Raw genomic sequence first — 23295 nt, forward strand, 5'->3', positions numbered from 1 at the left:
TGAATTGTGAAGCATATTTTTATTATTGCCCCGTGAATTGTCCCGTGATATTATTGTGTATTTCTTATGTTATGGCGAAAATTATTGGTTATACAATTATCATAAAGCAAAGTATGTATCAAAACCTTTTGACTTAAAAGAAAATATCACAAGCAAAACAAGCATTCGTTTTGAGCAAAACAGACATTTCACATAAAAAAACTCTTTAGTATAAAACAATAATAATATACGAGTATAAGGCGTTTTTTTTGCTATACGGGCGTTATTCAAAATGTGGCAGTTTTGTCCTATAAATAATTGTGTATTTTTTTTTGTTTTTATAAGTGAAACGAACACTCTCCAAAATGTGTCAGTTTTATCCTAAAAATAATTGTTCAATTACGTGTTCCCAAATGTGGCCCTGTTGCCCATAAAATTCGCTCACAAAGTTGGTAACTTTTCCAGAAACGAATTGCAACTAAAAATATGGCCCCTTTGCTCTGAACCTAGCCATCAACGCGTCAAAATGCCAAAGGGGCGCATGCGTATATTTCACGTTAATAGGCCGATTTTAACGGGTGTCTTCGTGAAATATAAAAATAAGGCTGATTTTGGACACATTTTTTAACTAAAATTGATTTTGGAAAATTTTGACTTATGGCCCTTTTGTTTATAAGCAGCGACATACGCGTCGATTCATTAATAAAATTCATAACTCACCATCACAATCCGACATAACATAATCAAAGGAGTCCAAAAACTTCGCCAGTTCCTCCGAATTTACTTTCAGCAGATCCACAGGCGCCATATTAACTTGATATCACTGTTTATTTAAATCAACACATAATTTCAAAACAAAAATTCCGCGCAATTTCGCGTTTAAAAACGCGTGTGTTCATAACCTCTCTTTGTTGTTTCCAAATGCGGAGTCGGCTCGGTAACGCTTACGTTATAATTCGACGTTGAAACGCGTTCCCATTGGCTGGCGTCAACGTTTCCACGTGGTACGAGATAAGATAACGTAAATAATTTTACTGAACTAAAAGAATTTCCTTGCTCACCCGCGACCTTACGATAGCTAAGCTTATGCAAACTATGCGTGTTCATGCAGTTCCTCCACCTCCACACTGTAAGAACACACACAAATCACACAAACCCATCTATCACCACCACCACACTACACTGACGCGTTTCGAACTCAATCAGAGCTCATCTTCAGAGTGACACACCGTACACCATGCTACCAGTTTTAGACTCACGGTAGCATCATGTATGTGGTGGTGATTTTGTTTTATTAAGTATTGTGGGTTATGATTAATCAATTGACCGCGATAATTACTTGAGTGATAACAAAGTGCCAAAACCCATTGTTTTTTTGATTTGTGAAAGAAAATAAATCTATATTTGACACAAAACAAGTCACAATAGATAGTACCTATGTGTTATTAGTTGCGCTTTCATTTTAGTTGGTACCTACAAGATGATTTATGGTCGCCATATTTATTTTTGTATTCAACATACCAGGCATAGTATTTCCTTTTAGATACAGGCGTTCTATGTATAGGTATCAGTTGACAATGAGCACAAGGAAAATGTCGGAAACTTGCCATATCGATCGGGAGTATCTACGCTACGTCACCGTAGTAGCAACCTTGGACGGAGGGCATCCGACAAGCGAATGTCAGCCGGGGAGATCTATGGAATCAATATACGAGTAATTATTGGGTATATAAGTTGTGGGGTCCGGCTTGAATAAACTTGGTAGCAAAATTGATAGAAATATACCCCAAGTTAGTTCAGAACCAAATGTTTATCCTACATCCATAATACTAACCATTTTCATCCATCCCAGCCTATATACGTCCACTGCTGGGCACAGGCCTCCTCTGAGAACAAGAGGGCTTGGGCCATAGTTCCCACGCGGGCCCAGTGCGGATCGGGAACTTTACACGCACCATTGAATTGCTTCGCAGGTTAGTGCAGGTTTCCTCACGATGTTTTCCTTCACCGCAAAGCTCGTGGTAAATTTACCATTATCTAACCAACAGTATTCATCGTTCAACTTGGTCATTCGAGAGGTAATTCAGACTAACAACCATCTATTTAAAATCATACTACTACTGCAGGAATCTGAATCAGCAGAAATCTTGAAAAGAAGAAATTGCGATATACAGCATCATCAAATTTTTCGTTCGATGCTCATAAACTTTTCTCTTTCGATCGCAATTCGATGTAACCTTAGTTCTCTGCTATATATGTGACACAATGACAATGACAAGCTATAAGCGTAGCAATGAATTCACGCAACACCATCGATTTGAGTATCTGGAGACTCGAAGCATTTGAGCGGGCAGCAGTAAGTAATCATTTTTATTTGCTTTTTTAAAACAGCTGAGTTGATCTGATACGTATATTATTATTATTACGGACAGGGATAGTACCGTCTCTACCAAATTAATACTCAAATGAATCTTCTATTTAAACTATTCGGGTTGTAATCTAGAAAAAGTCAAACAAAGAAATATGTTATATAATATATATTATTAAGTAACACTGTTTTCCACACACCACTTTCTCAAACAATTAATATTTTTAGCACACATCTCATTATATAACACGGTACTTTCCCTGATTAAATTTCAAGTTAATCATATAGAAAGTACTGCGAATTTTAACCCTTTACCAGGCCCTCCGTATTCCGGATTCTATCGCGCAAAGAAACTCCAAGCATAGCTCGCATCATCGCATTCGTGAGAGTAGCGGGAAACCGGTGGATGCAAGTGGCGAGTTGTTGTCGTTCATTGTGGCGTTCTAAGGGGAGGCCTTTGTCCAGCAGTGGACGTCTTCGGGCTGATGATGATGATGATGATGACCAGGCCCCTTAGAACTAGCGTGTCTTCATACGTACTTTATACACTGTTACAACCGTATTTAACGCCTTGTAAAAAATGTATTTACGAAAGTCAGAGATGTTCCTTTAAACCAGAAATAAAAATGTGGGTTACGGTTATCCCATCGCCTGTCTAAGTAATTAACTGTCATACTCGATTTTGTCTTATTATATTCTTGATCAGGCGATTTTCATCATAATTTTTATTAGTCATAATTATCTAAAGTCGTAGTAAAATGAATTAGCACTTTCAAATGTAGGTATGCCTGGAAATGTTTCAGAGTAATTATCTATAAGCCTATCAATGTTATGGATTTAGTTTATTAAGACTTCATTCACTTTCATTAAAATGATATGAGTAACAACCATTAAGCAATATGCCTTAAACTATTTCTGAATAATTTTCATTAGAACATTGAACGTTTTAGTTAAAAATGTATGATTTTTGTGATTATAGAATTTAATATTGTATGACATTAATATTAGAGCTAATAAGCGTTATGCTGAACAAAAATTATGACAAGTGATGTTTATGTTTATACATTTTATGGATATCAATTTCTGACCATCGAAATTCGAAACAAAAAAATACGGGAAACAAAGGGATCCCGTATACGTGACATATAATATGTTCTATCATGTAGAACGTGACGCCTTCAATTTTTAGAATCGCAATATCTCAGGAATGGTAATTATTAGAAAAAAAAATTATAAGCACCATATTTGTAGATAATTTTAGTCTATAATTTTTGTTAAAGCTAGTTTTTGATAAAACTTAACTTTTTCGAAAAACAAAATACCACAAATTTTGACCTTAGACCCCGAATAATTTCCCTTTCCCTTTTTCAATTGGAACTTTTGACAACTTATTCTTTATTAATTTATTTAATGAAAAAAATACACAGCATTACAGACAAGCCAAAGCACTGTGAAATTCATAAAATATTAACAAGCACAACACATGACACATGGCACACTAAATAACAGAATTAACATTTACAAACAATTTAGTGAAGATGGACGGTCATCCTTCGCCTCACAGAACCTCATACCCTCGCTACATAAATTCTTCCAGCTACTAGCAAAGATATCACAATCTGGCGCCGATGCGAGAAGCGTATTAAGATTCGATAGAGCTCGAATAAGAGGTGAGTTCTTTATGGGTACCCAAGATCCACCAGAATTCAGCTTTGTCGGAATTTTTGTAATTTGACCACTCCTTTTATCCTCCTGAGTCCTGACTTTTTTTAACGAACTTAGTGCTTAAGACCTAGACGTGGTTGACCTGCTTCGTTATTTTGGATATTATTTCAAAATTCTTAGAATTTTTTAGTCAATGAACAATTTGTGCTTTATAAAATACATTCGGTCGTTATTCTTAGTGTTTATTGGTCCTTTATTAAGTACGCGAGGACTCAGGAGGTTATGACTAAATTGTCTGAATTATAAGCAAAATAAGTTATTTTAAAAGAGTTTTCAACTTTGGCACCAAATGTCCTAAAGAAGGAGCGAAGAAGTCGGGTTTTATCTTATGGACTCTCATTTCTTCCTCAACGAAATGCGTTAGTACTAGTAACGTTTTGAAGCCAACGTTCTTGCCCAGACCGACGTCTTGCTCAATCCTGCGAAAGAAAATTAAAACGTCATTATTTTCATCATCAAAATCATCATCATCGTCAGGTGAAACATGCCCATTGCTGGGCATACGCCTGCTCCAAAGCACGCGGCAACTGCAATAACCAATCCTGGGTGAACCCACATCTGTTAAGCCTAGTTTAGACTTGCAAGAAAAATCATGCAAGTTGCATTACATTGCGGCGTTCGATTGACCACTTTTAAGTCGTCCGCTTTATGGAATCTCAATGTAATCCAACTTGCACGATTTTTCTTTCTAGTCTAAACTCGGCCTTAGACTTCCGCAACCTTCAGCAGATCACTCTGCCGAGGGCCTTCGAGGATCTCTACACATTACACCATATCATAGCATGACCGTAATAGCAGCGTGTCAGGCAAAAATATATTCGTTGTATTGAAAGGTATATATCTATATACTCGTAGTATACCTGTAGTGCTCACTAGCACATTTCGTTTCGTTACCAACCGTCGCCGTCGTGTGTCATTTGTGCGTTTGACATTCCGTCTGACAAGTTCCGGTTACATTTATGGCATAATACTGTTAATTGTGTACACCTTTACGCATTTTTTTATTTTTATTTTTTTTTGTTAATTTTATTTTTTGTTTATTTTTGCGTCATCGGATGGTGTGAACATGCCTTTACGGAGCGATGTTGTTCGTGTTGTGTGCTACCCTACATTAGACATTGACAATAAAAATGCGGGTAGTTGTGCGCCGGTGTTAGTTTCGTCGGGCAGTCGCGCGAGCAGAGCGGTGGCGCGTAGTGTGCGTGTTGCGGCAGCCGCCGAGTCGCGTGCTCCTGATAAGAAGGGCTACGAAATAGCCCGAAACATGTCGAACTAAATTCGGTTTAAGACGTGAGTTATCCGTTACAATATCATTTAATATGAGTGAGTCTCACGGTAGTTTAATGTTCAAAACAAACGGTTACTTTCGCATTTATTATTATTAGTATGGTTGGATACGTATAATCTCTAAATGTTCAGTCTCAGTTTACATTACTCCAGTAGCTTAGTAGTAGTAGCAGTTGCAAGGCCGCGTTGCTGAACTACAAAAGATCGTTCGAACATGGCAGTACCATGATACTGGAAAACATTTAGTGGAATAATGTAAACAGGACCTCAAGTTTTGAACAAAAAGAAATACAACTTACATATCGCCGATGAAAAGCACCCTACTGGGATCGGTAACCGCTGCCCGTTTCATCGCGAATTCGCCGTACAGTTTCGATGGTTTCCCCAAGCCTATTGGTATTCGGTTACTGTATTCAGCGACTATATTTGCAAATGCTGACATTCCTGCGAAAAATAAACTAGCACTTGAAAAGAAGTTGTGTTCATAGATGGCGTGCGTGCAATATCCAAGTTGTTAACCTCATCACCGCCCCAGTAATCCAGTCGTGACAGCCAATGGAATGCCTCACACGCCAAAATTCAACTCTAAATTAATTCTTCTCCAATAGAATTCAATAACAAGTTGATTTGTCGCTGGTTTTTCTGTGGCGTACAGAGCACTTCATTCCGTTTGTTTTGAGGTTAAAAGATTCATAGATTACAAATTGTACGTTTGTAACGATCTAATGCCTTAATTACTGTCTATCGCACATGGAATGACCATCATTTTCAGCACTCATTTCTGTCACATTTAAGGTTTATAGTTTGGGATTTTACATGATTATTGTATTATGTATACCACAGATATCGAAAAAAGTAGTCTAAACGTAATTCCAGAAATCTTACTTTGTAATTTTTTAATAACTTATTACAGTAATTTCAAAGATTATTCTACAACCTTACTATTCCCAAAACTATTTTACCCAAATCCAAAAAGAATAACTGATAAAAATTACCTCGCGCGCTAGGACCCGAAGAATGCGGAAGGCACTTTATTACAAGGTACTAGACAAGGTACTTACTTAAGTATTAGACCATTTGTTTTAGCAACATTTGAAAGGGAAAGACCAGTGTTCATTAGAAGAAGTCTCCGAAGTTAACAAAGGAAAATAATGCATAGAAATCGAAAAAGCATCATACCAACCTAGACCTGTTCCATGTTCTCCAATAAACCCGTGCTTATCCGTCGGCCCATTGAAGAATAGGACTTCAGGTCTTCTTAAGTAAGCTTGTGCTTTGTACATCTTCGGCATATTAACTTTATAGTCACTGTCGAACACCACTGCACCGATGTCAAGATCATCTTTCAAGTACTGGCCGTAATCAGCAAAGTTGTCGAAACCTACATCTGGCTGGAAATTAGGATCATTTTGTAGAACAAAAACTTAACGAGTTGCGAAGAAAGTGAAAAGTAAATATATTGAATAAATATTACAGTATAGGTAATGTATTAGCTTTGTGATATTTTGCGCAATGTTGTACCTAAATTTTTCATTTATAATTGTTGTTTTATCCTCTCTTGTGCTATTTTGTCTTATTTGAATAAATATTTTATTATTACCTATTATTATGTATATGTACCTATTTGTCTTAGCCTTAATGAAGTCAGGTAATCTCAGGATTACGAATTACGGATTACAGCCTTTTAACCCGTCACGCGTCCAAGACTACGATAGTCCCTAACTTTTTATGCAGGAAATGCCCTATAAAGACTACCAGTAGTCTACCAGTAGTCTCTAGGACATTTCTCGCAAAAAAGTTAGGGACTAACGTAGTCTCTAGGACGTGTGACGAGTTAATTAGTAGTAGATTCGTGTGCACTAGACTGTGAGTAGACGTAGGAATCGAGAAGCTAAAAATATGATCCACTTACTCCATACTTGCATTTGAAGCCGTAGGACTCGAGTACTTTTTTAGTTTCTGGACAAGTAACGCAGTAAACTTGCTTGTCGAAATTCATGGATTTAAGATACTCTGCTATTGCAATGGATGGTATTGTCAGATTTTCCTGCAAATAAATTTGTGTAAAATACATTAAATATTTTCTCACAGTCGTAAATAAACCAGACTACAAAATTTTACGATAAGATTTACGATAAAAAAGTATGACACCATCTTGCTGGATAATCCTGCCGTGAAGCAGCAGTGCTTGCACTGTTGTGTTTCGGCGTGGAGAGTAAGACAGCCGATGAAATAACTGGCACTTAAGTTATCCCATCTTAGGCCTCTAGGTTGGCAACGCATCTGCAATACCCCTGGTGTTGCAGATGTTTATGGGTGGTGGTGATCTCTTACCATCAGGAGACCCACTTGCTCGTTTGCCATCCAGTCAAATAAAGAATAATCCAAAACTTAATCCGATACCAGAAGGTGATCGAAAAGTTGTTTGCTAATTTTAAAATTACAACTCACATACATAATAAATACGAAGCCGCAGCCGTGGTGGCCTAGTGGGGAAGCCTTGGTGGCCTAGTGGTTTCACCTATCGCCTCGCAAGCAGAGGGTCGTGGGTTCAAACCCCGGGTCGCACGTCTGACTTTTTCGAAATTCATGTGCGGAATTACGTTTGAAATTTACCACGAGCTTTGCGGTGAAGGAAAACATCGTGAGGAAACCTGCGCAAACCCGCGAAGCAATTCAATGTTGCGTGTGAAGTTCCCAATCGGCCCCGGGCCCGCGTGGAAACTATGGCCTAAGCCCTCTTGTTCTGAGAGGAGGCCTGTGCCCAGCATTGGGACGTATATGGGCTGGGATGATGATGATGATGATAATAAATACGAACGTTGCAATTTAAATTAAAGCTTGTAAAAACTTTTTATTTTATTTTCTTGCAGTTTTTTAAATAGTATTAAGAAATTATTCTTTATTGAGTACGTAGTAATGAGAAAGAAATGCACATAACCTAATATCGACTACTAAAGTATGTAATCATGAATAGGTATGTAGGTACTTTTTTTTCTTCAATAAATTGCTTCTGTCCATTGGGACAATTTTGCCAGCGTCAAGGAATAGGTACTTACAAAACCATCCAAGCCAGCGTCAAGGAATAGGTACTTACAAAACCATCAAGGATGCCAACGTTATCGAAATGTTCTTTATATTCCTCTTTTGACCTCATACTGTTGTTTGAGAGGAAATGGACTTTCTTTCCATGTTGTTTCATCAATTTGATGAACTCTCCCGTTCCTTCTAGCTTGTTGTTGGAATTATTTGGCCATAATACACCTGAAACAGATTTTTCTAGTATTTCTATTTCAACTAGCGACCCGCCCCAGCTTCATACGAGTATAATTGTGGAGAAAGAGATGAAAAATTCACCAGTAATATATCGTCACTACTTTGAAAAAATCTTGCGTATCTCAAATCAATACGTTAACAAAAATGAATCTTGACATAAAGTTCACTCTAAAATTATCGACTTTGAGATACGAGCTTTTTTAAAAGTAGTGACTATATCGAGTAAAGCTGACTGATGGTGACACACGCACACACTGTTCTGGATTGTTTCGTTTCATTGTAAATGCTTTCCTTTGTAATTAATTATTTTCATTATTCTTTTTTTCACTTGTCTATTTGTAACATGTCACTCGGAATATTGTTTGACACACTAAATTTGTTAAACACACTCTCAGGGCGCCGAGATACAGGCTCCTGCCTATAGTTCGGGGTCCGCTGGATATCTCGCCATACAAATGTACATATTTTCAATGTAATTTTTTTTTTCTTATTCATATATGAAAACTGCATTAAGAAATACGTCGCGTGGTTTAGAGGGAATAACGTGACATGCAGATTGACAGGCAGATAAATTGAATTATATAATTTATTGAATCAGGCGTTACTTTGCGGAGGTCCATATCAATGAGCAATTACTAGGTAAGTATGTATTATATAGATGGGTACGCTTATTGGTGACATTTTGAACACATTGATTTCAAAATTATCTACAAAATATTAACATTCAGCTTTGCTTAGTTTGGGACTAGGTTAATTGGTGTCAAGTGTCCCATGACATGATATTTCTTATTATTAATCACAATTTTTGAAACTAGACAAAATGCTTTTTGTTCAGCAAACATTATTTATTATTGTTTTGTAAACATAAACTTACAAACTACATCAAGAGTTTAAATGTAATGCATAAATAAAAATACAATCTCTCACCATCGCAATCCGAAAACACATGATCGAACGAGTCCAAGAACTTTTGAAAAACGTCCAAATTTGCTTCAACTAAATTCACAGGTGCCATAGTCTGATACAAAAACAATTATTATTTTTCTGTTAATAGTAAGCAATGCTTTCATACAAGTCTTGGCTGCGACTGATATTCCAACTCCAACTTCAAGAACTTATAAACATAATGGATTTCGTGGACTTACTACAAGTTTACGCGTATCCGTTGGCAACTGGCAACCTGGCAACGTCAACGTGCCACGTGGCAGATTATATAGCAGTAAGCTAAATCGGTCGTATATGTTCGTCTCTTTTGTTTGGGAAAAGTGAGGTAACAAGGCCAATATACCAATAGTGATTATCGTATATAGAGTGAGAGTGAGAGGGTTGTTTCGAAAATCCAAACTGAAATATAGATGCACAGAAAAACCAGAAAAATAAGACCAGCGCGGGCCTAATTTTTTGGTTTTTCTGTGCATCTATATTTCAGTTTGGATTTTCGATATAAGTTTTACGGGATGACCGTAAAAGTAACAAAAAATTTGGAATTGAAATAAAAAATACAAAAAGATTCCAAAAAACCAATCTTAATTTAGAGGGTTGTTGTTGTTGTTTTTTTAGAAAAATATGGCGCTGTCCATTGGAGGAAGATTTTGCCAGTGTCTAGTAGGATTTGCCGTTGTACGGTAAAAAAAATGTAGAAAACGAAATATGAGACGTAATGGTGGATAAACGATCGAGTGAGAGGGTGTGTCATGTAATTTTGTGAAAATAAATTCTGTGAAAAAAAAATCATTGTCTCTCTATGGGATGAGCCAAGGATTCGGATAAATTGCGCAATTTTATGTATGACATAGATAGGCATACATGAAAAAAAAATCAGCACAATGTGACTGGTGACACTGTGCGGTTACATTCAAGCATGATAAAAATAATTGTATATGTATATTCTCCTTTTATTACCATTCTGTGTGATTTTATATCCTCTAATAATATAAGACTATAGTTCTATCTAATCAATAACAACATCTTTTGTCTTTGTCGCAGTGACGTGACTCCCGCAACAGCGTTCGGCCGAAAGGGTTTTTTTTTTCTCTTTTCAAAATTATTTTCTTGCTGCTGTCAAACTGTTGGCGTTCTGCAGAATCAACCGCAACCCTGTCATCGCAAATGACATTGGCCCAAGCCTAAAGGCCGCCATTGAGGGAATAATAATAATAATAAAATAATTGTACCAAACAGGGTAAGAAAAAAACACAAAAATGATGATGGAAAACTGTGCTGGCGCATATCCCAGCGGATCGCACTTGCGGTCCAAAGGGGTAATGCGGCCAGCGTCATGGGAACCCTGCCACAGGCGGATCTTTTAGGCGGGGTATTCTTTTTATAATTTTCATTTTTATAGTAACATGTATATATTATTTAGTTAAGGTTTCTGAGGTCGATTCACTTTGTCTTCTTTTTAACTGTTTATTTTTCTGTGTTGTGTTTTATTAATTGAATATCATCATCCCAGCCTATATGCGTCCCACTGCTGGGCAGTGCCTCCTCTCAGAACAAGAGGGCTTGGGCCATAGTTCCCACGCGGGCCCAGTGCGGATTGGGAACTTCACACGCATCATTGAATCGCTTCGCAGGTTTGTGCAGGTATACTTTATTAAAAGATCGGGAAAATTTACATTTTGGAAATATTGCGTTGTCATGTAATTTATTAGGTATCGATATATTTTTAATACCAAAAATTTAGTTTAAGATTGTAATTTATATTTATAATACCAAAAATTTAGTTTAAGATTGTAATCAACACATTTGATCCTATCTCTCGCTTTTTTTCCTGTTGAAGTGAAATGACAGATCAAAGTAAAGTTCAAATATTTGGAATTTAGTGAGTAGACCCAACACTGTACCCAGCATTTAAAAAAAATAATTAAAAAGTTACTTTGTCTCACAATGCTGATTTTGTTTTATTTGTATATTACAAAAAGTCATATTGTGTTGTTCTGAGACGAGGCCTGTGCCCAGCAGTGGGACGTATATAGGCTGGGATGAGTGAGTGTTAAAATTAGAAAAAGATAAAGAAGCGTAATATTATTACAGTAAGGTTTATTTTGTACTGATGGTTATTCTTTACATAACTTTTTACGACAACTTTAAAAAAGTTGATAAGAGAACAGAACCGCTTATCACGATCGCGTGTCATCGTTATCGTCTATACCCGAAGCATGCTTCTAAAATCCGAAGGTTTTTTTTTAAGAGCTCACGGAGTGTAATTTGCTATGTACGGGTTTTCGGGGGTGACAAATGAAAGAAATTAAGAAAGAAAATACATTTATTTCATCAAATTGATCTAGCTTGGTCTTATCCCAGGAAAACACTTATTATCGAGTTTTAGCCCGAGCAAAGCTCGGTCGCCCAGGTACTCTTTGAATGCACCATACGTCTACCTATGTCTCAAAGGAAACCATCAATTCTCTGACTCATATCTTTATAAGCCTCACGATGTTCAGCTTGCAAAGTACCTCATTCGGTAATTCCCTATTTTCCGGGCCTGAACAGTAATGTTCTATAACCTTTCGGGTCTCCGCGTCATAAAATATGTAAAACTAACCATCAGGAGCCACGGCCATATTATTATATCGCGAAGAAACCCGCACACAGAAGCGAAGAAATTAAATTGTATGTGAAGCTCAAAATCCGCCATAGGACTGCGTGAAAGCTTCGGCTCAATCCCTCTCATTCTGGCAGGAGGCCTGTGCCCAACAGTGCGACCTATTTAGGCCGTGATGATTATGATGATGATGTTAGAAGGTTGGTCTAAGAAATTATACTAAGAGCCAAAAATTTATTAAAAAATATTCAGTCGGTAATGAAACAAAATCTGTCAAGCAATACAAATTTATTAAAACATTAAAAACAAATTGTTACATTCATAAAAAAATACAATATTTTTTCGGACATTAATATGTCGTTTTTATAGTTACGTGTCCCATTCTAAAGTTTAATGTGAAACTTACACATGTTGATCTAAAATATATATTTCTATAGCAACAAGAGATCCAATACGTAGCTTTATTAGTATTAATTTTACAACTTTATCACTTTGTTCCTTCGCTACAAAACAGCTAAAGAAATGGTAATAACATTGTCATTCCTTGATATGAATCGCAAAGTCTATAAATTACATAAATACTTCTTTCCATGTTTATTTAAAATTGGAACTAAACTGCCTAAACAAGGTGCGTAGAAATCTGGCTGAATCGTGTGCGCAAGCATTTTTTCTTCCGTAAAATGCGTGAGAACTAACAATGTTTTGAATCCTACGTTCTTGCCCAGAGCAACGTCTTGCTCAATCCTGTAATAAAAGATAGAGATAAAATATTTTAAAGTAGCAGTTATGTTTTTATTTATGACGCGGGGTGGCAAACAAATCCTGATGGTAAATGAACACCACCATCCCTAGACATCCGTAACACCAAAAAACTACAAAACGTTGTATATAGGCTAAGATATAATAAATAACTCTTCTGTCAATATAATTCATCGGCTATTTTTTTTTCTTTTTTTTTTATTCAACTGGATGGCAAACGAGCAAATGGGTCTCCTGATGATAAGAGATCACCACCGCCCATAGACACCTGCAACACCAGGGGGATTGCAGATGCGTTGCCAACCTAGAGGCCTAAGATGGGATACTTCAAGTGCTAGTAATTTCACCGGCTGTCTTACTCTCCACGCCGAAACACAACTGGTGGTAGCAATCCGGGCGGACCTTGCACAAGGTCCTACCACCTGCAAAAATCATTAAGTGCTATTAAGGAATATGCAAGCATTTTTTAACTCATAGAACCGGCCATGTTAAGTTAGCCATTTTTACACATTATACATAGTATTCCCTATCACTCTTCACGATGGATCATGATAGTACCCTTCTATACTGAGCGGCAAAATCCGACCGAGATACGAAAAAGAATGCAGTCATCATCATCATCATCATCATCGGCCTATCTTAGTCCACTGCTGGACCAGGCCTCCCCAGTTGCATGCCACTGAGCACGATCCTCGGCCAGTCTCATCCAGTTCTTGCCAGCTAACCTGCGAAGATCATCGCTCCACCTAGTCTGAGGGCGTGAAGAATGCAGTAATAGCTAAGTTTGTATGGAAAGTGGGCCAAATTTTATGCCGCTTTACTCACATATCTCCTATGAACAAGACCCTGCTGGCATCCGTGACTCCTGCCCGTTTCATCGCAATTTCGCCGTATAGTTTCGATGGCTTGCCCAAACCAATGGGTGTTCGGCCAGTATATTCAGCCACTAGGTCTGTAAACGCTGCCACTCCTGTGGATAAAATTGCAAGTTTAGCTTAGTTACTTTTAAGTATCCACTTTTAGTTCCATCGTGTATGGTTGGTGTAACATTATACTGGCAGAGATTATCTCTATAAAATAATAATAATAATAATAATATAATAATGTTAATTCTATTAAGTGTAGCGTTTTAATCGAGAGTAATTGTATGTTCTGTATTATTATTATATGATTTAATTCTGATTAAATTTTAACCTAACGGTTTACCGACTTCTTGATCTGTCAATAGTCGGTATTGGGGTAGATATTTAGGTTTCACTTTTGCTGTATTATAAGATTATTATAACCTTAACTAAAAGTGTTTTTAATGTTTATATTATTATATTTTTTGATTAATTTAATAGACTGATAGAATTGGTAATAAATATCTAACAGGAACGCAAGTTTTTTGTATGCTGATCCTTTTACAAGCTTTTATTTAAATTGCAACGTTTATTATGTATTAAATAGGTAAGTATGTTTGTATCTATAAGATGTGGTTTCAAAATTTGCAAACCAATTTTCGAACTCTTTTATTTTAGGCATAAGTATTTGTGTAAATTAGGTGATAATAAGTACAATACAATAATCTGGTAGCAAAATTCTGGTGGTTCGGCCAGGATCATCTCCGCAAGATGACGCTTTAATGGTTAATGGTATCGATTTGGACTTAGCACGGATATGTAATTTTGAACATGAAACTACCGTTAGACTCACTCATGTTAATTATATTGTACCAGACGACTCACGTCTTAAATCGGGTTTAGTTTATGAAATAAACTCGATTTAAGACGTGAGTTATCCGGTGCAATATATTTAACACGGATAGTTTGAAAGTTTATGCACTGCACAGTACAGTCGTAAAAAGAACAGTGAGCATAAAAAGCTTGTATTGAAAATGTTTCTTTTTAACAAAAAACGATTGTACTCGAACAATACTTAATCATGGAAGTTGTTAAATCATTTTTAAGTTTTGTGTTTGTTTACTTTAATAATAAAATTCGTTAACCAAACCTATTATGACGAAATTATTTTGCAACCGTTTTCGGAATTTCAACAAAGAGTTTGTGCGACCATAATTTTCTAATTCCTCAGTGAGACCTGGTGTGCACCTGAAAATCATTTTGAAAAATAAAATCAAAATGAAGGTGCCATTACAAAATAAAAATATGAAAAAAAAACCAAAACCCGGGAAAGGAGTAGGGGAAAACGTCACATCTTTGTTAGATAAGACCTCCTAAACTGATGTTAAAAAAAAGCTGAAAATAGTAAATATTCAGAAGTTTCAACCGCTTTCATTACCGTGGACCTAACAAAATCAAAAACATAAAATGGTATGCTGAGCCTGTCAAAACTATAATAGAATAGTCATCTTTTTCATCAATATCTCTAAAGTTACCTAGGTCATTATTCGAGTATTTCAACCACCTCATTTTTGTGGTCACATTTTTTATGAATGGGCTGTAGAATTTGACGACATTTTCGATTATTTTTAGACGTCCTGTACTTCTGCTAAACAACTTGGAAACTGTAACAGAATCTTCTACTAATCAACAAAGTGTGCCCACGGAAATCTTACAGAAAAACTGCCAAATAATGACCCACCTGAATTCGGTTAAGACTTCCAAATACTCCAAAACACCATTAAATACTGCGTACAAAACAATACCTCACCTAAAGCCAATCCATCCCCGAAAGGTACGTACTTGTCTGTCGGCCCGTTAATAAAGAGCACTTCAGGCCTTCTCAAATAAGCCTGTGCTTTGTACATCTTGGGCATGTTCACTTTGTAGTCGCTGTCAAACACCACTGCACCAATTTCAGGGTCATCCACCAAATACTCCCCGTATTTAGGGAAACTATCGTAACCTACGTCTGGCTGGAATATTAAACTTATATAAATTGACGAGGAATAGTGGATTGTACAATAAGAGCACAAAATGATCCAATTCACCCGAGACGTTCATTATAGCCAGCCACCCGAGCCGGTACGACAAGAGTGGATGGACACGTCGAGCGGAAAATGGGTTTATGCTAGAGTTTTACACTCTGCTTTTCAATTCCATTGCAAGAAGATGAAAAAGCACCAGTGGAAACAATAGTTCACTTACTCGGTACCATTAATTTTTACGCATTGCTATATTTAGTTTTATTGATTTATTTTTAGTGTTATATAAATTAAAAACTATATATAAACTTCTTTGTTTGTGGCTATTGACCTGATTACCTTGGTCTTAGATGAAGGTTTTACTTTAAGCACTAAGCATAAAAGTAATTTTTAGTACCTAGTTGAAGAGATTTTACATTATTATATAATAAAATGACAACCTGACAAAATAATAAATGATGGTAGTTATATGTCTTTGTTAACCATAACTATTTACAAGCAAGATCTTGTTTCTCCAATAATTCAAGTATTATCAGACAAGTCACGTCTCTTTGATGGTGACAAAGGTGACAAAGAAAACGTTGCTATTATCATAGTTTTAAACTGTCATCGAATGAACTCAAGCTAAATACATACAGTTATATTATTAAGTTACTAAACAAGATCTTTTTTTAATCCTAAAGATTGAAATGCTTCAATTAATTTCTATACAGGTGTATTTGCTTCATCGTAAAGCTCATGATAAATAAAAAAATATATACGTACTCCATATTTGCATTTAAATCCATTAGCCTCCAATGTTTTTATAGTTTCTTGACAAGTTACGCAATAAACATGCTTGTCAAAATTTATAGACTTCAAATACTCTGCTATAGCTTTTGATGGTATTGTGAGATTTTCCTGTAAAAAAAATATTGTTATTATTATAATAACTTAGTCCATTGTCTCATTTCTATATTTCATATTGTCTGTAAAGGCCTCTCCTGTTGATGGCACACAACCCTAAAAAATCACTTACCATAATGAAACGGAATATTATTCCAAAACATACAGAAAAACAAAAGAACTGTTGTTCATCCTTGAACGAACCACAAGGTGTGACGTAAACTAACTAAGCACATACATATACCTACTTTAATTGCAATGCAATAATTGGAGTTGTGTATGCTCTTTAACTAAACGGATCGCTTCCAACAGTGGGGTAAAGGTACTAGTTCAATTTTTAGTTCATTTAGTACACCAGTACGTAAGAAAGAATGGACCAGTATGAATGGTTTGAACTCGTTCCAATAACCTTCCCGTTTCCTTTTGCTATCTCACTCTCACTCAAACTAGTACGATCAAAGAATCATTCACTGAGTCATTTCATCACCGTTCAGTTTGATTTGGTCAATCGGAGCTATTCGGAGTAGGTTTTGCAGGTGGTAGGACCTTGTGCAAGGTCCGCCCGGATTGCTACCACCATCTTGCTCGCTAATCCTGCCGTGAAGCAGCAGTGCTTGCACTGTTGTGTTTCGGCGTGGAGAGTAAGACAGCCGGTGAAATTACTGGCACTTGAGGTATCCCATCTTAGGCTTCTAGGTTGGCAACGCATCTGCAATACCCCTGGTGTTGCAGATGTTTATGGGCGGTGGTGATCTCTTACCATCAGGAGACCCACTTGCTTGTTTGCCATCCAGTCAAATAAAAAAAAAAAAAGGTACTTCAGAGCGATTCGGTTCGATCGCTCCCTCGAGATATTGTACTACGCTGAAGAGCAGAATAGCGATGGGAATATTTCATTATTCAGTGCCAGGACCTTTTTTTTTAATACTTAGTACCAAGCCCAGCTGGCACGAGAAATGCGTACAGCCGATCGCACAAAATAAGCGCAAAGAGTTATCTAGTCGCGGTAAACTACTATAACCTGTAAATATTTTATTATCTGTGCTTTTGCTGTAAATACTTTATTATTTCAATTTATTTCATTTATACTTACAATTCCGTCTTCTATACCAGCGTTTTTGAAGAACTTGCTGTAATTTTCATCAGATCTTATACTATTGTTGGAAAGAAAATGAACTTTCTTCCCGATTTGTTTCATAAATTTAATAAAGTCTCCCACTCCTGGTAACGGTTCTGATGCCCATAAGACACCTGTAAATACAAATAAGTGTCAGTAATACTCAAATATGTATTGTTTACATCTGAATAATAAAGGTAGGAAATATGAACTTTTTGTTTATCAGCAGGTTGTGGTCTTTGATTACCAAGTAGTATACAAGCTGAATGTTAACCAGAATAAAGCTTTACTAAAGATACATTACCAGGTTAGGTTAGGTTAGGTTATTGTGATCAAGTGCGGGTAGTTCGAAGAACTCGGGCTGCTAGGCAGACTTGACACCCTACACTTCAGCCTACTCGTGACCACGGCCACTGTAATGTGGTTGAAACATCGAGGTAAATATTACTCGTGTGTTTTAGTGTGATAAGTCCCGCTTGTGGTATTTTGACTACAGTACCAGGTAATATTAAAATTGCACAAAATAGATTTTCAGGCCTTAAGTACCATACAGCCTTACTGATTAAGGGCTGCTTAAGAGGTTAAAAATTTGCTTTGAATATTAGATACATCATACCTACCGTATCATCTTAAAATATGCTGATAGCAAGTTAAAAACCTTCAGCTTGGATAAGTCTGATTTGTGGAGTATAAATGATTGTCTTTTGTGTTGCAGTTGCTTCTGCTGTATAATGTTTTATAGAGGCGACTAACGGTCAGTACAGAATCTATTTAAAGACTTTGTTTGGTACAAACGCGTCATTAATATATTATGTAGTGCGATATAAGTAGAAGTGTAAAATAATTCTGATTTAATGTAAAATACCAACTTCTACAGGCTGTTTTAAGGAGTTCGATATTACGCCAGATTAAAAAATTTATAAGCATAATTTTCGACCCTGTTCTGGATAATTATTACCTCTCGCATTATCGCTCTTAAGCGATAAGGCCGCCTATTTCTTAACTTGTAATTTTCTCTGTGTATCTGTTTTCTGTACCGCTTACTATTTTTGGTGTACAATAAAGAGTCTTTGTATTGTACTGTATTACTCGCGAGTTTTGCCACTTATATTACAATACTACTTATGTTCGTGGCAATGACCATAATAATAATAGAGAATTTGACAACTTCTGAATTCACAATAATTGTGTAGATATATTATTTAAAAAATATAGAAATACAGCCAATGTTTAACGAAAAAAAAAAAAGAATTGAAAGCTACTCTGCCGTGCATTTCCTAAACCACAGTAAGTGCTAATTTTGGGATTTTTTTGTTTTTTAGTGAACTAGAATCAGCTCAATAAGACGCAGGTGTGCGTGTGTGTGTATATACTCAATTTGTGATTTCAACGACTAGAACAGTTAAAAATCGAAGCCTCCGAGTACAGTAAATGATGAAAATTCAGTTAATTATGTTGGTAAAACTATAGTTAGTTTACGCCACTTTAGTAAGTGGCGTAAAAAATGATTACGGTTACGTATTTTGACAACTTACTGATTAAAATACAGTAAACATCTATTTTTAAACCTTATTTAGCCAGGGTTTCAACTTTTATGTCAGAAAACAGTTTAAAATGCAGTAAAATATAAATGTACTAAAATAATTATACTGTGATTTAAATAATATTGTTTTTTTTTAAATCTAAGCTAAAACAGTAATTGTATTTTATGCTATTATTTTAGTGGTAATTTTTTCCCGAATATAAGACCACTATACAATAAAGTACAGTACAGTAACTGAACTAACGTACTGTGGTTTAGACGGCCTTTTCATGGCAGCATTTACTGTGCATTTTAGCTGGGATTTTGGTCTTCAGTCGCGTTCCGCGTTGTGTGAAGCAGACCGGAGGCCTTATTGTCTAAATGTGAAACAAACAAGCGTGTTATTAATACAAGTATTTTATTTCCAGACAAATTAATAGTAGACCAAAAATATAACCATAGTTAAAGAGTCAGTCAAGATACCTTTATTCAATTTAGGCTATAACAAGGACTTATGAAAGTCAAAAACAATGTACCACCTGTTCGGAAAAACATCTCTTGAGAAGAATAGGATTTAAGTAGGTAAATCATTAACACAGTAAATTCACTATTTGAAGCAAGGATTTATAAACATTATATTATTTACTATATTATAATGAACTGCTGACTGAAATATAACACCTATATTTAGACCCTTATTTAAATATATTGATTGATTGATCATTAATTTAATAAGGCGCATGTATTTGACAAAGGTTTGAATTTTGGTATTTGTTTGATCGGTAATCTTTAGGAATTTTGTTATTACGAGTAGAACAGGTGGTAGGACCTTGTGCAAGGTCCGCTCGGATTGCTACCACCATCTTGCTCGCTAATCCTGCCGTGAAGCAGCAGTGCTTGCACTGTTGTGTTTCGGCGTGGAGAGTAAGACAGCCGGTGAAATTACTGGCACTTGAGGTATCCCATCTTAGGCCTCTAGGTTGGCAACGCATCTGCAATACCCCTGGTGTTGCAGATGTTTATGGGCGGTGGTGCTCTCTTACCATCAGGAGACCCACTTGCTCGTTTGCCATCCAGTCGAATAAAAAAAAAAGAACACATGCAATTTCCCAGAAACGACTCTCTGGTTTTAGTCAGTCTATAAGATGGAACTTCAAGCTTTCCTGAGTTTCTGGAAGCCTTTGACTTATCGACTTTAATGTAAAAATACAAATATAAAATACGATAATGTCAAATAAAAAAAATACGGCAGCGTGAGAAACCTGTTTTCTCAAAAAATATTACTAAGATTCACGAGTCTCCAAATTACAGATTGCTCTAATTGTCCTATTTTGTTAAATAAAAAAATATTAAATTATTTTAAGAGGATCTTCTATATCATATCGTAGCGGGCGAGGTACTAAAATAGTAGCATTACATTTCAATAAGTTTAGCATGCAATAATTCTATTTTTTACTGCATTTTAATCTGCTTTTAGTATGATTTTCTGTTTATCTCAAGGTACAGTAATTGTGTCAAATTTGGAAAAATCCAAATAATTTATTTTAGGGTACGTAGAAACGATTTTCAATGACTTTATCACATTCTGTGAATCCTATACTTTATCTTTACATTCAAATATTTGTAAATAACCTCAGGCAAAGTGGAAAAAAGTGTTTTGAAAGGGTTTTTTGCGTTTTTCTCGAAACGCACTTTTTGCACTTACTGTTGTTTAAGTTTTGCACGGCAGTACTGGTTGTGCTGGCATATGCTTGCAATTTTTCCTGTCCAACTTTTATTATAATAACAAGAATGTTTAAATTAAATGATAATAATAAATATTCACTGCATTAAACATTTTACAAAATTAAAAAATAATTTTTTCATTGATTAGTTGTATATTTAGATCTTTGGTGACAAGAGCTGAATCGATTTAACATATTCTTTTGTTTTTGGAAATGTATTTTTTGACAAGATTTTTTGAAACAAAATTTGTGGGAAAACTTATAACAGGCAAACAATTTTTTTTAAATGAAAAATGTAACCGACTACAAACATCTTAATCCGCTAGTTGTTCTAGCATCAAAAATATCAAACGCACACGCCCGCACTTTCGCATGATGATTATGATTTTGGTAACTTACGACTATTAAACTTGAGTGGCAATTTTGTTTAAGTATGTATGAGTTCGTAGGAACGCAAGAAGTTTACACATAATTGTAGAAACCTCGCTAAAAATTACACAAACTATTCAAAAAACAACAAAAAATAGCCGGCAGCGCTAATCGCAAACTGATATAAAAATCGACAATTAAAATTCTTTAACTAAAGACGAAACTGATATTCCTCAAAACAAAATACAAACATTGGAACATAGAACCTCCTCCTTTTTTGAAGTCGGTTAAAAAGGAAATTGACAGCGCCACGCTGCGCTGTCTACTTTCATTCAATGCAACAGTACAGATTGTAGCATATGTATCCATGCGCGTACACATACGCGTCAACTCACTAATAAAATTCAACACTCACCATCGCAATCCGATATAACATGGTCAAAGGAGTCCAAAAACTTTGCCAGTTCCTCCGAATTGATTTTCATTAAATCCACAGGCGCCATATTAACTTAATATCACAGTATATTTAAATTACCACGCAATTTCTATAGCGTTTAAAAACGCGTGTGTTCATAACCTCTTTGTGTTACGAAATGCAGAGCCGGTGCCGCTTACGTAAATATAATCCGAGGTTGAAACGCGTTCCCATTGGCTGACGTCACGGATGCCACGTGGCACGAGATAAGATAACGAGACGGCTTTTTTATTATTGCAGATTACTATTAGATCATAACCATACTTGATAGGAAGGGATTATGTAGTATTTTATTATGGAAAGGAATTTCACAAGCTTTCTAATGAAATTGATTGTAATGTTGTGAAACATAATGATGCGTTGACGAGATAATTTTGTTTTATTACGGTTATGATTAATCAAGTGACCGCGATAATTGCTTGAGTGATGTCAACGTGCAAATCCATGTTTTCGCTTTGTGAAAGATATTCGTTTGTTTTATAATTTCCTAGATGTCAAACGGATACATTTAAATTAAATAAAGAAAACACATATATTTACAACACAAGATACAACAATATACAGGAAACACAATAAACACGAAGAATATGTATATAGTATGTATCAATGCAGTTGCGGTTGCATATTATTAGATAAGTTATATGGTCGGCATAATTATTTTTTTTGTACGCAACATACCAGACATAATACGCCAACGTATTTCGTTTTAAGAGTGGCAGTTGTTATTATTAAGTATTTATCCGTCGATGGCCCAGCGTCTTATACCTATATAGGACTTATTATAATGTGACATCGAACTCTCTCATAAATTAAAGTTTCATGTTCGTATAACATAAAAATTACTTAGACCGTAGGATACCGGAGGCGTTCGATCACGGTTTATCGTTTTACCGTGTGACAATGCGCACAGGTAACATGTCTGAAACTTGCCATATCGATCGGGAGTATCCACACTATGTCACCATAGCAACAACTTTGGACGGAGGGCATCCGTCAAACGAATGTCACAAGGAAATATCTATGGAATCTACATAACTATGGGATATTATTATCTATAAGTTGTGGGGTAACTGAACTTGGTAAATGAGAATGAGAATCTCAGAACGAGAAGGCTTGGCACGCGGAAGTGTGGTACATACACTTGCATTGTTTCGCACATTTGTACAGGGGTCCTGGCGATGTGTTTGTTTACCATAAAGTTCGTGGCAAATTTACAAAGAAACAACGCACGTCGCAGTTTCGTTTTATTTGGCTTTATTTTTAACTTATATATTATTAACTATTTAATTACTCAGGCTAGTTAAATAACATTCAATTGGCCTTATCGGGTCCAGGTAACTCAAACAAACCCTTTGAAAAACAACTTATACCTTGCACCTGTATCAATACTGTCATT

At 35.9% G+C, this 23295-nt stretch overlaps 3 protein-coding genes across 6 annotated transcripts in view; all 3 read right to left on the reverse strand.

Moving 5' to 3' along the window:
* LOC141436541 (uncharacterized) overlaps positions 1-787 on the reverse strand; it is a 2273-nt gene extending 1486 nt beyond the window's left edge. The window contains exon 1 of the mRNA XM_074099545.1: positions 700-787. Within this exon, the coding sequence (XP_073955646.1) occupies positions 700-787 (88 nt within the window). The remainder of the gene's footprint in view (positions 1-699) is intronic.
* A 2908-nt stretch (positions 788-3695) lies between these two features.
* LOC141436284 (uncharacterized) lies at positions 3696-9932 on the reverse strand. The gene is made up of 6 exons (XM_074099192.1): positions 9563-9932; positions 8457-8623; positions 7272-7406; positions 6543-6750; positions 5659-5803; positions 3696-4491 (listed from the first exon to the last, which is right to left on the reverse strand). The coding sequence occupies exons 1-6, from the start codon at positions 9648-9650 to the stop codon at positions 4329-4331; spliced, it is 906 nt and encodes a 301-aa protein (XP_073955293.1). The 5' UTR covers positions 9651-9932; the 3' UTR covers positions 3696-4328.
* Positions 9933-12453: 2521 nt separating this feature from the next.
* Positions 12454-22033, reverse strand: LOC141436282 (uncharacterized). 4 transcript variants are annotated; one of them, XM_074099189.1, is made up of 8 exons: positions 21840-21925; positions 18114-18222; positions 17786-17943; positions 16573-16707; positions 15626-15798; positions 14934-15031; positions 13767-13911; positions 12454-12926 (listed from the first exon to the last, which is right to left on the reverse strand). In XM_074099189.1, the coding sequence occupies exons 3-8, from the start codon at positions 17888-17890 to the stop codon at positions 12746-12748; spliced, it is 837 nt and encodes a 278-aa protein (XP_073955290.1). In that variant the 5' UTR covers positions 17891-17943; positions 18114-18222; positions 21840-21925; the 3' UTR covers positions 12454-12745. The 4 variants fall into 4 exon arrangements, with proteins under 4 accessions (XP_073955290.1, XP_073955288.1, XP_073955291.1 ...); XM_074099187.1 differs by lacking the exon at positions 18114-18222 and having other exon boundaries at positions 21840-22033; XM_074099190.1 differs by lacking the exons at positions 18114-18222; positions 21840-21925 and adding an exon at positions 19601-19870.
* Positions 22034-23295: the final 1262 nt, after the last annotated feature.

This window comes from Choristoneura fumiferana, chromosome 16, assembly GCF_025370935.1.
Source record: "Choristoneura fumiferana chromosome 16, NRCan_CFum_1, whole genome shotgun sequence".
Lineage (NCBI taxonomy): Eukaryota > Metazoa > Arthropoda > Insecta > Lepidoptera > Tortricidae > Choristoneura > Choristoneura fumiferana.